The sequence below is a fragment of the Muscardinus avellanarius genome (genome assembly GCF_963383645.1).
Source record: "Muscardinus avellanarius genome assembly, chromosome: 6".
Taxonomy (NCBI): domain Eukaryota; kingdom Metazoa; phylum Chordata; class Mammalia; order Rodentia; family Gliridae; genus Muscardinus; species Muscardinus avellanarius.
Genome location: NC_137791.1, coordinates 58,195,983 through 58,208,900, shown reverse-complemented (window position 1 = coordinate 58,208,900; position 12,918 = coordinate 58,195,983). Strand labels below are relative to the sequence as shown.

Here is a 12,918-nt window from a genome sequence, read left to right as displayed (position 1 = left end):
AGATATAAATTTGTCTTATGACACAAATTTAAATGTTTACTACTTCTAATTTAATCACCAGTGAAAGACGGTGTGTGTCTATATAGATATTTACACATAGCGCTCACCCAACCAAACCCCCTTTCAGAAGAAGCCCAAACCTAGTGTGTCATCACCTGGAGCAATGTCTAGCATAAAATAAAATTCACAGCTCTTTTTTTCTTCTTGCTCAATTTTTCAAAAGTCTCATAATTTATTCTTATTTATTTTATTGTATTTTATGTTTCCAGTGCTGGGGAGGGAATTCAGGGCTTCATGCATGCATGCAAATGGTTCCTCTAAGCTGCATCTCTAGCCTTCCCCCTCAACTTCCAAATAAGTTTTTTTTTTAATTTTAATTTTTTTTGGTGGTACTGGGGGTGGAACCCAGAGGCTTTCTACCTCTGGGCTATACTCCCAGACCTATTTTTAATATTTTATTTGGAAACAGGGTCTCACTAAGTTGCTGAGAGCCTCACTAAGTAGCTGAGGCTGCCTTCGAACCTGCGCGATCCTCCTGTCTCAGCCTCCCAAGTGCGGGGATTACAAGCGTGCGCCACCACGCCCGGCCGTGTGTGTGTGTGTGTGTGTGTGTGTGTGTGTGTGTGTGTGTGTTGTTGCTCAGAATTGAACCCAGGAGCATTCTACCTCTAAACTACAGCCCAGCCCCCACACCCCCTTTTTTTTTTTTTTGCAGTACTGGGGATGGAACCCAGGGGTATTCTACCTCTGAGCTACACCACCAGCCGCTATTTTTTTATTCTTTATTTTGAAACAGGGTCTCACTGGTTGCAAAGGACCTCACTAAATAGCTGAGGCTGTCCATGAACCTCCATTCTCCTGTCTCAGTCTCCCAAACTTGTGCCACCACGCCCAGCTCCAGTTTCACTAAGTTTCTGAGAGCCTAAATTGCTGAGTCTGGCCTCAAACCTACGACCATCCTGTCTCAGCCTCCCAAGTACTGGGATTACAGGCATGCACAACTAGGTCCAGTTTATGACCAGGATCTTAGTGCTAGTAATGTGGGGGAAGGTGTGTGCTGCACTGGGTCCTAAGAAATAAATGAGCAATGGGTTTAAAAAGTTCTGAGGGAAGCTGGGCGTGGTGGCACACACTTGTAATCCCAGCGCTTGGGAGGCTGAGACGGGATCACACAGGCTCAAAGCCAGCCTCAGCTACCAAGGGAGGCTCTCAGCAACTTAGTGAGACCCTGTTTCTAAATAAAATATAAAATAGGTCTGGGAGTATAGCCGGGAGGTAGAAAGCCTCTGAGTTCCACCCCCAGTACCACCACCAAAAAAAAACAACAAATAAATCAAGTTCTCAAGTCAGGTGTTGTGGGGCACACTTATAATCTCAGTATTTGGGAGGCTGGGACCAGAGGATCACAAATTTGAAGTTAGCCTCAGCAATTTAGTGAGGCTCTTAGCAACTTATTAAATAAAGAATAAAATAGGGTCGGGGGTATAGCCTGGAGGTAGAAGGCCCCTGGGTTCCATCCCCAATAAACACACACACACATCGTATTCTCAAAAAATGATTACAATATTTTATAATTATTCATGTTTTTATCCAACTATATATACACATTTGTTTTATAACAGTAACATAAACATTCCAATAAATTATTGAAAACTATCTACTTATTTTACATTTTTGTGGTACAGAGGATTGAATCCAGGGACATTCTACTCACCCAGACTTATTTTTTATTCTTTACTTTTTAAAATTATTTATTTATTTATTTATTTATTTATTTGAGGGTGTGGGGATGGAATTCAGGGGCATTTAACCTCTGAGCTACAGCCCCTGCCCTATTTTTAAAATTTTTTATTTTGAAACAGGGTCTCACTAAATTGCGGAAGGCCTCACTAAGTAGCTGAGGCTGCCTGCGAACCAGATCCTCTGGTCTCAGCCTCCCAAATGCTGGGATTATCAGAGTATGCCACCACACCCAGTTTTTATTCTTTATTTTGAAACAGGGTCTCAATGAGTTGTGTAGGGCCTCACTAAGTAGCTGAGGCTGTCCTTGTACCAGGATCCTCTTTTCTCAACCTATCAAATGGTGGGATTACAAGCATGTGCCACCACGCCGGGCTCTAATTCATTTTTAAAATTAATCCCGCTTAACCGGTGTGGTGGCGCTGGCTTGTAATACCGGCAATTGGGAGGCTGATACAGGAGGACTGAACAGGTTCGAAGCCAGGCTCAGTTACTTAAGTAAGGCTCTCAGCAATTTAGTGAGACCCTGTTTCCAAATAAATATAAAATATGTCTGTGAGTATATCCCGGAGGTAGAAACCTTCTGGGCTCCACCCCCAAGTACCACACACACACACACAAAAAAAAAAAAAAAAAAAAAGAAAAGAAAAAGAAAAAAAGAAAAATTAATCCCGCTAAAACTGGGGAAGCAGATCAATGCTCTGCAATTCAGCATCATTAAATTTTTGCACCTGCCGGGCACGGTGGCACACACTTGTAATTCCAGCATTCCAGAGGCTGACACAGGAGGATCTTGGTTCCCAGACAGCCTCAGCTACTTAGTGAGGCCCTTTGTAACTCAGTGAGATGCTATTTCAAAATAAAGAATAAAAAATAGGGCTGGGGGTGTAGCTTGGGGGTCGAATGCTCTTGGGTTTTATCCCCAGTACTGCAAAAACAAAAATTTTTTTTTGCTCCTTATTAAATGTTTAATGTTTGCAGGCCTGGGCTTCCTTAATCCCAGCATTTAGGAAGCTGAGACAGAAAGACTGGGTTCAAGGACAGCCTCAGCTACTTAGTGAGGCCTTCCCCAACTTAGTGAGACCCTGTTTCAAAATAAAGAATAAACCAGGCATGGTGGTGCACGCTTGTAATCCCAGTATTTGGGAGGCTGAGACAGGAGGATCCCACAGGTGTGAAGCCAGCCTCAGATACTTAGTGAGGTTCTCAGCAACTTAGTGAGACCCTGTTTTAAAATGAAATATGAAATAGGTTGGGGGTGTAGTCCAGAGGTAGAGGCCTCTGGGTTCCATCCCCAGAACCACAAAAATAAATAAATAAATAAATATAAAAAATAGGGCTAGGGGTTTAGCTTGGAGGTGGAATGCCCCTGGGTTTCCGCCCCAGTACCGTAATAAATAAATAAATAAATAAATAAATATTTAAAAATTCACATCTTGTAAGGATTGAGATTATACACTTAAAACAACACAAAATTATCCTTATGCCATCCAGCTATATTACATTATATCTTAAAGTATATTAATGATACATTATCACAGTGCTACTTATGATTATGGTGTTATTATTGTTCTAACACCGATGTGTCTAACCTGGAGAAACAACAAATGCGCAGAATCCCACCCTTAAACCCCGGCGGAGGCAGGCTCCAGTTGCCATAACAACCGTGAGCGCAGAGCTCCGCTCCGCTCGGGCCGCTCTTGGGAATAAAAGACTAGGCTGCGTGTTGCGTCATCACTACGCGCTCGCGAGGGTCCTTGTGCTTTTTTTTTTTTTTGGAAAGTCCCGGCCCGGCTACCGTCGCCTCACGCCAGGAAATATATATATATATATATATATATATGTATATATATATATTTTTTCTTTTTAATCTTTATTCTATCGCACCGAGGCTGCAACCGCGTAAGTAACCGAGGGGAGGCGAGGGGGCGAGCGGGCGGGCGGGCCCGGTGTCCCCAGAGCTGCCGCGGCGGCTCCACCACGGGGCCTCGCGGTGCGTTCGCGGCTCCGTCCGCTTCCTCCCAGCTGGGATCGCGCCGCGTCGACTTCCGGGCGGGTGCCCGCCGGCTCGGCCTCCGCCGCTCCTCTCCTCGGCCCCTTTGTGTGCCTGCAGCGCGGAGGCGCGGGCCCTGGCGCGGCGTTTCTGGGCGCCGGGCCCGTGGCGCCGGCTGCTCGGCCCGGGCGGGCGCGCGGCCGCGGGTTCGGTTGGGGAGCGTGCCCGCGCGTGGCGGGGTAAGCGGAGGCTGCACGAGGGTCAGCTCGTGGTTGGAGCAGGGCGGGGCGGACGGGGGGCGGGCGGAGGGAAGTGCACAGCCTAGGAAATTTTAAAATGGTATTTCTGTGCACCGTCTGTGTGCTCAGTGTGGCTCCACAGTGAAGGGCAGCCATAATAGTCTCGAGCCACTGGCGTGTGTGCGGGCCCTTGATTGCCTTAGGAGTGAAATACCGTGGCTTTGTATTGTACATTGTTTTCATGGCTCTTTTCCTTTTTTTTTCCCGTGCCTTTTTTTTTTTTTTTTTTTTACTCCTTTCTGCAGATAGATCACTTAAAGTTCCCACTCCCCGAACGTGGTGGTTTCCGCCAAGATGAGTCTCTTCAATTTAGATCGTTTTCGCTTTGAGAAAAGGAGTAAGACTGAGGAAGCTCCCCAAACAACCTCCCAGCCCGGCCCTTCTTCGCCAATTTCTCTTAGTGCTGAAGAGGAGAATGCCGAAGGGAACGTTAGCAGGGCAAACACCCCTGATTCAGATATAACTGAAAAAACAGGTGAGTTACAATGTTGCAAACTGATGTAACATCAGAGTATTTTCGAAACAAGAAAGGCAGAAGGGATTCTAGTTTTTATAATAATGTTACACGTACGGATGCATTGTCTTCCAGTTTGCCCTTTGAAATATAGCTTTGGTACTGTCATTGGCACCACCACGTACCTCCAACTGTGCACCCATTCATTGTTTTTTCACTCTGGTGTGAGTTCTTGGAATATAGCTCAGTGATGGAAGTCAAAGCAGGATGGAGGTCATCCTTAGGTCACAATGACTGCCGACAGAGGAATGTAGGTGCTGTCAGTCCTGTAGTGGGTTTTAAGACTGTTAGTGGCCGGTTGTATTTCATTCCAGTATTCCTTCAAAAATTACCGATCACCTGTGATCAGTATTGTGAGCTGGATGTTAATGAGGTGCTTGAGGATGACAGCCTCTATGTACAGGTAAGGATAAGCTCACTTGCTGGGCGTGGTGGCACACGCTTGTAATCCCCCGCACTTGGGAGGCTGATTCAGGAGGATCGCGCAGGTTCGAAGCCAGCCTCAGTGAGGCTCTCAGCAACTTAGTGAGACCCTGTTTCCAAATAAATATATATATATATATATATATATATATATATATATATATATATATAATGGGTCTGGGAGTATAGTTCGGAAGTAGAAAGCCTCTGGATTCCTCCCCAGTACCACCAAAAAAAAAAAAAAAGGATCAGCCCACTTTCAAATAGTGTGCTTACCTGGCTTCTTAGGTGTCCCTAGAACACCAATCGCCTAATTGGTATTCTTGGTGAATGAACCCTTTTTAACCTCATTAACACTTTGTTATAGACAAGAGGATTTGAAATTAGGACAAAAATTAAAATTTCTTTTTTTTTTTTTTGTACTGGGGATTGAATCCAGGGGCATATTCTGCCTCTGAATTATACCCCCATCCTTTTTTTTTTTTTTTTTTTTTTGTGGTGGTGGTACTGGGGATGGAACCCAGAGGCTTTTCTACCTCTGGGCTATACTCCCAGACCTGTTTTATATTTTATTTGGAAACAGGGTCTCACTAAGTTGCTGAGAGCCTCACTCAGTAGCTGAGGCTGGCTTCGAACCTGTGCGATTCTCCTGTCTCCGCTTCTGAAGCCCTGGGATTACAATCATATGCCACCATGCCCGGCTCTTATTATTTTTTTTTAGGTTTTTTTTTGTGTGTGTGTGGTACTGGGGATCAAACCCAGGGGCATTCTGCCTCCGAACTACACCCTCAGCTCCATTTTTTATTTATTTTGAAACAAGGTCTCACTAAGTTGTGGAGGGCCTTATTAAGTAGCTGAGCCTGGTCTTCCACCGCTTTCCTCCTTTCTCAGCCTCCCAAATGCTGGGATTACAAGTGTGCACCACTACACCTGGCTTAAAATTTCCATTTTAATCAGTGTTTAACAATAATTAGAGGGATATTGGGGGGTACTGAGGATTGGATCTAGACGCATTCTACCTCCAAGATACATTCCCAGTCCAATTTTATTTCTTTACTTGGAAACAGTGTCCCACTAGGTTTCTAAGAGCTTCTATACCTCACCTGTCTCAGTTTCCCAAATGCTGAGATCATGAGCCTGTGCCACCATGCCCGGCTCTTTTTATTTTCTATTCTACTTAAATGTAGAAGTGATGGCAGATTCCCTCTGAGTTATGATTAGGATTTTTTTTTTTAGTGGCTCTGGGGGTGGAACGCAGAGGCTTTCTACCTCCAGGCTGCACTCCCAGACCTATTTTATATTTTATTTGTTAACAGGGTCTCATTAAGTTGCTGAGAGCCTCACTAAGTAGCTGAGGCTGGCTTTGAACCTGTGCGATCCTCCTGTCTCAGCCTCCCAAGCACGAGGATCACTAGCCTGCGCCACCATGCCTGCCTCCAATAAGTTTTTTTTTTGTTGTTGTTTTTTTAATGGTACTGGCCATTAAACCCAGGGTACATCCTCAGCCCTTTTTAAATTTTTTTTTTCGGTACTGGGAATGGAACCCAGGAGCATTCTACGTCCAAACTATACCCTCAGCCCTATTTTTTATCTTTATTTTGAAACAGGGTCTCACTGAGTTGCAAAGGGCCTAAGTAGCTGAGGCTGTTCATGAACCTAGATCCTCTTGTCTCAGCCTCCCAAATGCTAGGATTACTAGGGTGGGTCACCTCACCCTGCTCTTTTTAAATTTAAATTTTATTTTGAAACAATCTCTTTTTAAATTTAAGTTTTATTTTGAAACAATCTCACTAAGTTGCTAAGATTTGCCCTAAGCCATACTTTATTTTTATTTTGAAATAGGGTCTCCCTGGGGTGATGAGGACAGCTGAGGCTGTTCTCAAACCTACTGTTCTTCAACCTGCTGGTCTCGAACCTGCAGTCCTGTTTCAGCCTACCAAGTACTGGGATTATTGCCATGGCCGCCTTACCTGGCTTACAATAAATTTTAAAATACTTTGGTGTAATTGGGACTTGCTCTAATGATTTGTATATTGGATTGAGGTGATTAGGAGTCATATTTCAGGGGTTTGGATTCTGTATGGAATTTTTTAAATTATACATAAAACAGGCTTATTGTGTGTGTGTGTGTGTGTGTGTGTGTGTGTGTGTGTGTGTGTGTGTGGTACTGGGGATGGAATCCAGGGACATTTTACCTCTGTGTGACATCACCAGCCCTAATTTTTTATTCTTTATTTTTTGAAACGGTCTCACTGAGTTGCAAAGGGCCTCACTAAATAGCTGAGGCTGTCCTCTTTAACAGTGGTCCTCTGGTCTTCACCTCCCAAATGCTGGGATTTCAATCATGCGCCACCACGCCTAACCTAGGAAACAGGCTTTAAAGCCTGGTTGTGACTTCCCTAGTGACTTCTATGCTCATTCTTTTAGGAGATACTTGATTTGCATATCTCTAGGTACTTTAACATTTTTGCTGTGGATACATTCAACTGTTTCTTATGTAAATGAAGCAGGGAGGGTGGGGTGGGTTTAGGATTTTGAGTTCTTAGAAGCCTGTGCTTCTAAGTTAAATGTGGGTCATTGGGCAAGGCATTTAAATCTGAGATCTTGAGATTCCTTCCTTCCTTCCTTCCTTCCTTCCTTCCTTCCTTCCTTTTTTCCTTCCTTCCTTCCTTTCTGCGGGTCTGGGGATGGAACCCAGGAGCATTCGACCTCCAAGCTACACCCCCTGTCCTATCTTTTATTCTTTATTTTGAAACCGGGTGTCACTGAGTTGCCAAGGACCTCACTAAGTAGCTGAGGCTGTCCTCAAACCGCGATCCTATGGTCTCAGCCTCCCAAATGCTGGGATTACAAGCGTGTGCCACCATGCCCAGCTTTTCCCCCCTATTTCTGAAAATGAAAGCCAGCCTGCCTGCCTGCCTGCCTGCCTTCCTGCCTTCCTTCCTTCCTTCCTTCCTGCGGTACTAGAGATGGAACCCAGGGGCATTCTACCTCTGAGCTACACCCCTAGCCCTATTTTTTATTCTTTATTTTGGAACAGGGTCTCACTGAGTTGCAAAGGAGCCTCACTAAGTAGCTGAGGTTGTCCTGAACCGCAGTCCTCCAGGTTCAGCCTGGTGAATGCTGGGATAACAGGCCTGTGCCACCACACCTGGCTTTAAACTCTATTTAAATGTAATGTTTTACAATACAATGTTTTATAATACAAGTTTTGTATTCTAAACCTTTTCTTTTTTTTGGTACTGGGGATCGAACCCAGGGGACATTCCAACCTCTGAGCTATACCCCTAGCCATTTTTATTTTTTGTTTTCAAACAGGGTCTCACTAGGTTACTGTGAGTCTACTGTATTGCTGAGGCTGTCCTTGAACCTGTGATCTGTTTCTATCTCCCACGTACTGAGATGACAAGCCTTTCTTTCTTTCTTTCTTTCTTTCTTTCTTTCTTTCTTTCTTTCTTTCTTTCTTTCATGGTACTGAGGATTGAAAACAAGGCCACTCTACCCCTGAGCTATACCATGGTCTTTTTATTTTATATTATTTATTTATTTGGAATTGGGAATTGAACCCAGGGACATTATACTTCTGAGCTATACCGCAGCCCTATTTTTAATTATTTTGAAACAGGGTCTAGCTAAATTTCTGAGGGCCTCCCTAAGTTGCCAAGGCTGTCCTTGAACCTGCCAAAAAGTTTCTCTTAGAAACTAAGGTTGGAGTCAGGTGTGGTGGTACATGTTTGTAATCCCAGTACTTGGGAGGCTGAGACAGTAGGATCACAGGTTCGAAGCCAGCCTCAGCAGCTTAATGAGGCTTTCAGCAATTTAGATCCTGTCAACAAATAAAAAAATATAAAATAGGTCCTGGGTTCCAGGGTTCCATCCTCAGTACCAGCAAAAAAAAAAAAAAAAAAAAAAAAAAAAAAAAAAAAATGGAGAAAAAAACTAAGGTTGCTAGCTGGGTGTGTTAATGCACACATTTTTTTTTTTTTTTTTCCCCTGTACTGGGGATGGAACCCAGGGGCATTCTACCTCTGAGCTACACCCCTAACCCTCTTTTTTATTCTTTATTTTGAAACAGGTCTCACTGAGTTGCAAAGAGCCTCACCAAGTAGCAGCTGAGGCTGTCCACAAACCACCATCCTCCCTTCTCAGCCTCCCATATGCTAGGATTACAAGTGTGTACCACCATACCCGGTGGCCCACACTTGTAATCTCAGTACTTGGGAGGCTGAGACAGGAGGATAACAAGTTGGTGGCCAGCCCCTGCAATTAGTGAAAACTTGTTTCAAAATAAAGAATAAAAAAGGGCTGGGGATATAGGTCAGAGGTAGAATGCCCTCGAGTTTAATCCCCACTATCACAAAACAGAAACTAAGGTTGCTTTAGATGATCACGTGATCATCTTGACATGGGAAAATATGAAAATGAAGTATGTTCTAAGAATGGTCAGAATTAATTCTACTCTCAGAGTGGAATACTTTGCTTTAAGAAAAGATTATTTTAGAGTTGGGCATGGAGGCACACTTTTGTAATCCCAGTACTTGGGAGGCTGAGACAGGAGGATCTGGGTTCATGGTCAACCTCAGCTATTTAGTGAGACCCTCTGCAATTTAGGAGATACTCTTTCTAAATAAAGAATAAAAAATTGGGCTGGGCCCTGGTGTGAAAGCACACGCTTGTAATCCCAGCATTTTGGGAGGCTGAGACAGAAGGATTGCAGTTCGAGGACAGTCTCCTACTTAGTGAGGCCCTTTGCAACTCAGTGAGACCCTGTTTCAAAAAAGAATAAAAAACAGGGCTGGGGGTGTTGTTCAGAGGTAGAACGCCCCTGGGTTCCATCCCCAGCACCACCCCCCCACCACACCACGCAAAAAATAGGTTCACTGCCAGCCTCAACTACTTAAGCCCTATTTCAAAATAAAGAATAAAAAATAGGGGTGAAGGTGTAGCTTGGAGGTAGAATGACCCTGGGTTCAATCCCCAATACTGCAAAAAAAAAAAAAAAACCCCAAAAACCTTTGAGCATGTCTTTTGTTATTCAAATAAGAATTAGTGGGGAGCCAGGTGTACTGATGTGTGCATTTGCATTGAGAGAGGGAGGTGAGCAGCTGGGGATCTAGATTTATGGACAGCCTCAGCTACTTAGGCTCCGTGCAACCCAGACCCTGTTTCAAAAATAAAGAAAAAAAAAATTAGGGCTAGAGGTGTCACTCAGAGGTAGAATGCCCCTGTGTTCCATCCCCAGTACTGAAAAGACCAAAAAAAAAAAAAAAAAAAAAAAAGAATTAGTGGGGAGAGATGCTGACTCAGCTTGGACCTTTGGAAAGGAGGAGTTACAAAGTTAGATTTCAGGTCAAGACCAGAGATGGAGATGGTGGGAATCATTTGTAGAATATGAGTATTGGCCTTACTTTATCATCATACGGTAATATCTCACGCAGTTGTGGGATAATGCTTTATTTATTTACAAAAGAGGTGTAGGGTCTGAGTAGGTTTATAAGGTGGAAATTATATGTAGTCCAAATCACCTGTAATCACTGGCTTTTTCAGTTATCCTGTTGTACCTGATCTGAGTTATTTCATTTTCTACCTCTTTCCTTCAGTTACTATGCCATAGCCACATTCTTCCTTTTTGTTGTTGTTGTTTAATGGTCCAGAGATTAAACCCAGAAGTGCTTACTTTGTCATTAAGCTACATTCCCTGTGCTGCTCTTTATTTTTAATTTTGAGATAGGGTCTCCCTAAGTTGTAGAGGCTGATATGGGCATTTACCACCATCCCAGTCAAAATTGCTTATTATATATGCCAAGCGTGGTCTTCTTTTTTTTTTTTTTTTTTTTTTTTGGTGGGTCTGGGGATGGAACCCAGGGGCATTCGATGTAGCAGGAGCTACATCCCCTGCCCATTTTTTATTCCTTATTTTGAAACCGGGCCTCACTGAGTTGCCAAGGGCCTCACTAAGTAGCTGAGGCTGTCCACAAACCGCGATCCTCCGGTCTCAGCCTCCCAAATGCTGGGATTACAAGCAAGCACCACCACGCCCATTCTTCCCGTTTATTTTTTCCCCTAGGGTACTGGAGATTGAACCCAGGGGCATTCTACTTCTAAGCTATAAGCCCCCAACTAATTTCCTTCCTTCCTTTATTTTTTGCTGCACTGGGGATGGAACCCAGGGGCATTCTACCTCTGAGCTATACCCCTAGCCCTATTTTTTATTTATTTTGAAACAGGATCTCACTGAATTGCAAAGAACCTCACTGAGTAGTAGCTGAAGCTGTTTGCGAACTGTGATCCTCCTGTCTCAGCCTCCCAAAATGCTGGGATTACAAGCATGTGCCACCACACCGGGCTTTTATTCTTTATTTTGCAGCAGGGTCTCATGAGGTTGAAGAAGACCTCACTAAGTAGCTAAGACTGGTCTCAAAACCAAGATCTTCCTGTCTCAGCTTTTTTTTTAGAAATCCCAGTAGAAGACCCTTCCTGCAGATATTTGCATATGACTCAGCTCCTTCATTTCATTTCTCACTACTCGAAAATAGCGACTCATGCTTTTCGTGTGTCCCTTAGGCCGGGTTGTGGGTCTCCTTGCGGCTGCTGCACAAGTATGGAGTCCTACCTGAGATGGTGCGAGTCATGGCGGGACAAGCATTTAGAAAGTTTCTTTCACTCTTTGACCAAGTGCTAGTTGAAAGGAGTGCTGCCGAAACTGTAACCAAAGGAGGCATTATGCTTCCAGAAAAGTGTCAAAGAAAAGTATTGCAAGCAATAGTAGTAACTGTGGAATCAGGATCTAAAGGAACGGGTGGGGAGATTCAACCTGTTACCCTGAAAGTTGGAGATAAAGTAGTTTTAGATGACAGGGATTATTTCTTATTTAGAAATGGTGGCATTCTTGGAAAGTATACTGAAATAAATCAGTTTTGAAACGGCATCCTGTGAAGCTGCCCACTCCACTGAAGTTATGAAATCCTTCATCATGTAAATAATGTTTCTCTTTTCTAATAAATTGATGGTAATCTAATGACATCCACTGTCTCTAAAATTTAGTTTTCCTGTACTGGTGTAAGCATTTCCAAATAAAATATATAAATGAAAAAATAGCAACCCATCCCCTCCTCCCATTTTTACTGTATCTTCATACTGTTCATTACTATGTAACTAAGTATTTGCATTTTTCTTGTTAGAATGTAAGATCCATGAGAGCAGAAACCTTAATCTGTCTTAATTACCTGTCCAGTCCTCCTTTCTCAGAACAGTATCTGGCATGTAGTGAGCCCTCAGTGAATTTGCTGAAGTCAGGATTCTTACATGATGAGTGGGTGATACTAGTACTTGGTAAACATTTTTAAGTGACCCTCCTTTTTATGATCTTGAAACAGTCACATAGCCATTAGGTATTCTTTTGTCATGGAGATACTTGAACTTCTTTTTGGCACTGGGCAGACCTCCAAATGCTCATTTATTTATTTTAATTTTTTTATTGGTGCATTATAGTCATACATCTCAATGCGGTACAAGATGGTAGAGGCATACATGCACACATTGCTCATTTAGCCCTTTCCAATTCCCACTCCATTCCCTTCCCCTTCCTTCTCATGTTTGGCTTAGTGATTGATATGTTTGTGATGTACATCATGTACATTATGGAGTTTCCTTCTTCCCCTCTCCCATCCCCTTAGTTTGGTTGCCTTATTTGCATATATATAGATTCTCCTCCATCTAGAGTTCTTCCTATGGCCCATTTTCTTCCAAATGCTCATTTAAAGGCAAACACTTGTAATCTCTGTACTTGGGAGCTGAGACAGGAGGATCACAGGTTCATGGCCAGCCTTATCTACTTAGTCCCTCCACAGCTCAGTGAGACCTTGTTCAAAATAAAAATAAGGCTGGGAGTGTAGCTCTTAGGTATAGCTGGGTTAAATCCCCAGTACCACATCTAAAAAAGGCACTCT

General features: G+C 43.4%; 2 protein-coding genes across 5 annotated transcripts in view; both read left to right on the top strand.

Annotated features, from left to right (window-relative positions):
• Positions 1–4,276: 4,276 nt before the first annotated feature.
• The window catches only part of SMARCAD1 (SNF2 related chromatin remodeling ATPase with DExD box 1), a gene marked incomplete at its 3' end in the record, with an annotated part of 104,127 nt that continues 95,485 nt past the window's right edge, over positions 4,277–12,918 (top strand). For all 4 annotated transcript variants that reach the window (XM_080698015.1, XM_080698016.1, XM_080698014.1 and 1 more), the window contains exon 1: positions 4,277–4,507. In XM_080698015.1, the coding sequence (XP_080554141.1) occupies positions 4,327–4,507 (181 nt within the window). In that variant the 5' untranslated portion in view covers positions 4,277–4,326. The remainder of the gene's footprint in view (positions 4,508–12,918) is intronic.
• LOC308264494 (10 kDa heat shock protein, mitochondrial-like) lies at positions 11,600–11,890 on the top strand (the record flags this gene model as incomplete). Its single annotated transcript, XM_080697812.1, has 1 exon — positions 11,600–11,890. One exon carries the CDS (start codon positions 11,600–11,602, stop codon positions 11,888–11,890), a length of 291 nt encoding a protein of 96 aa, XP_080553938.1.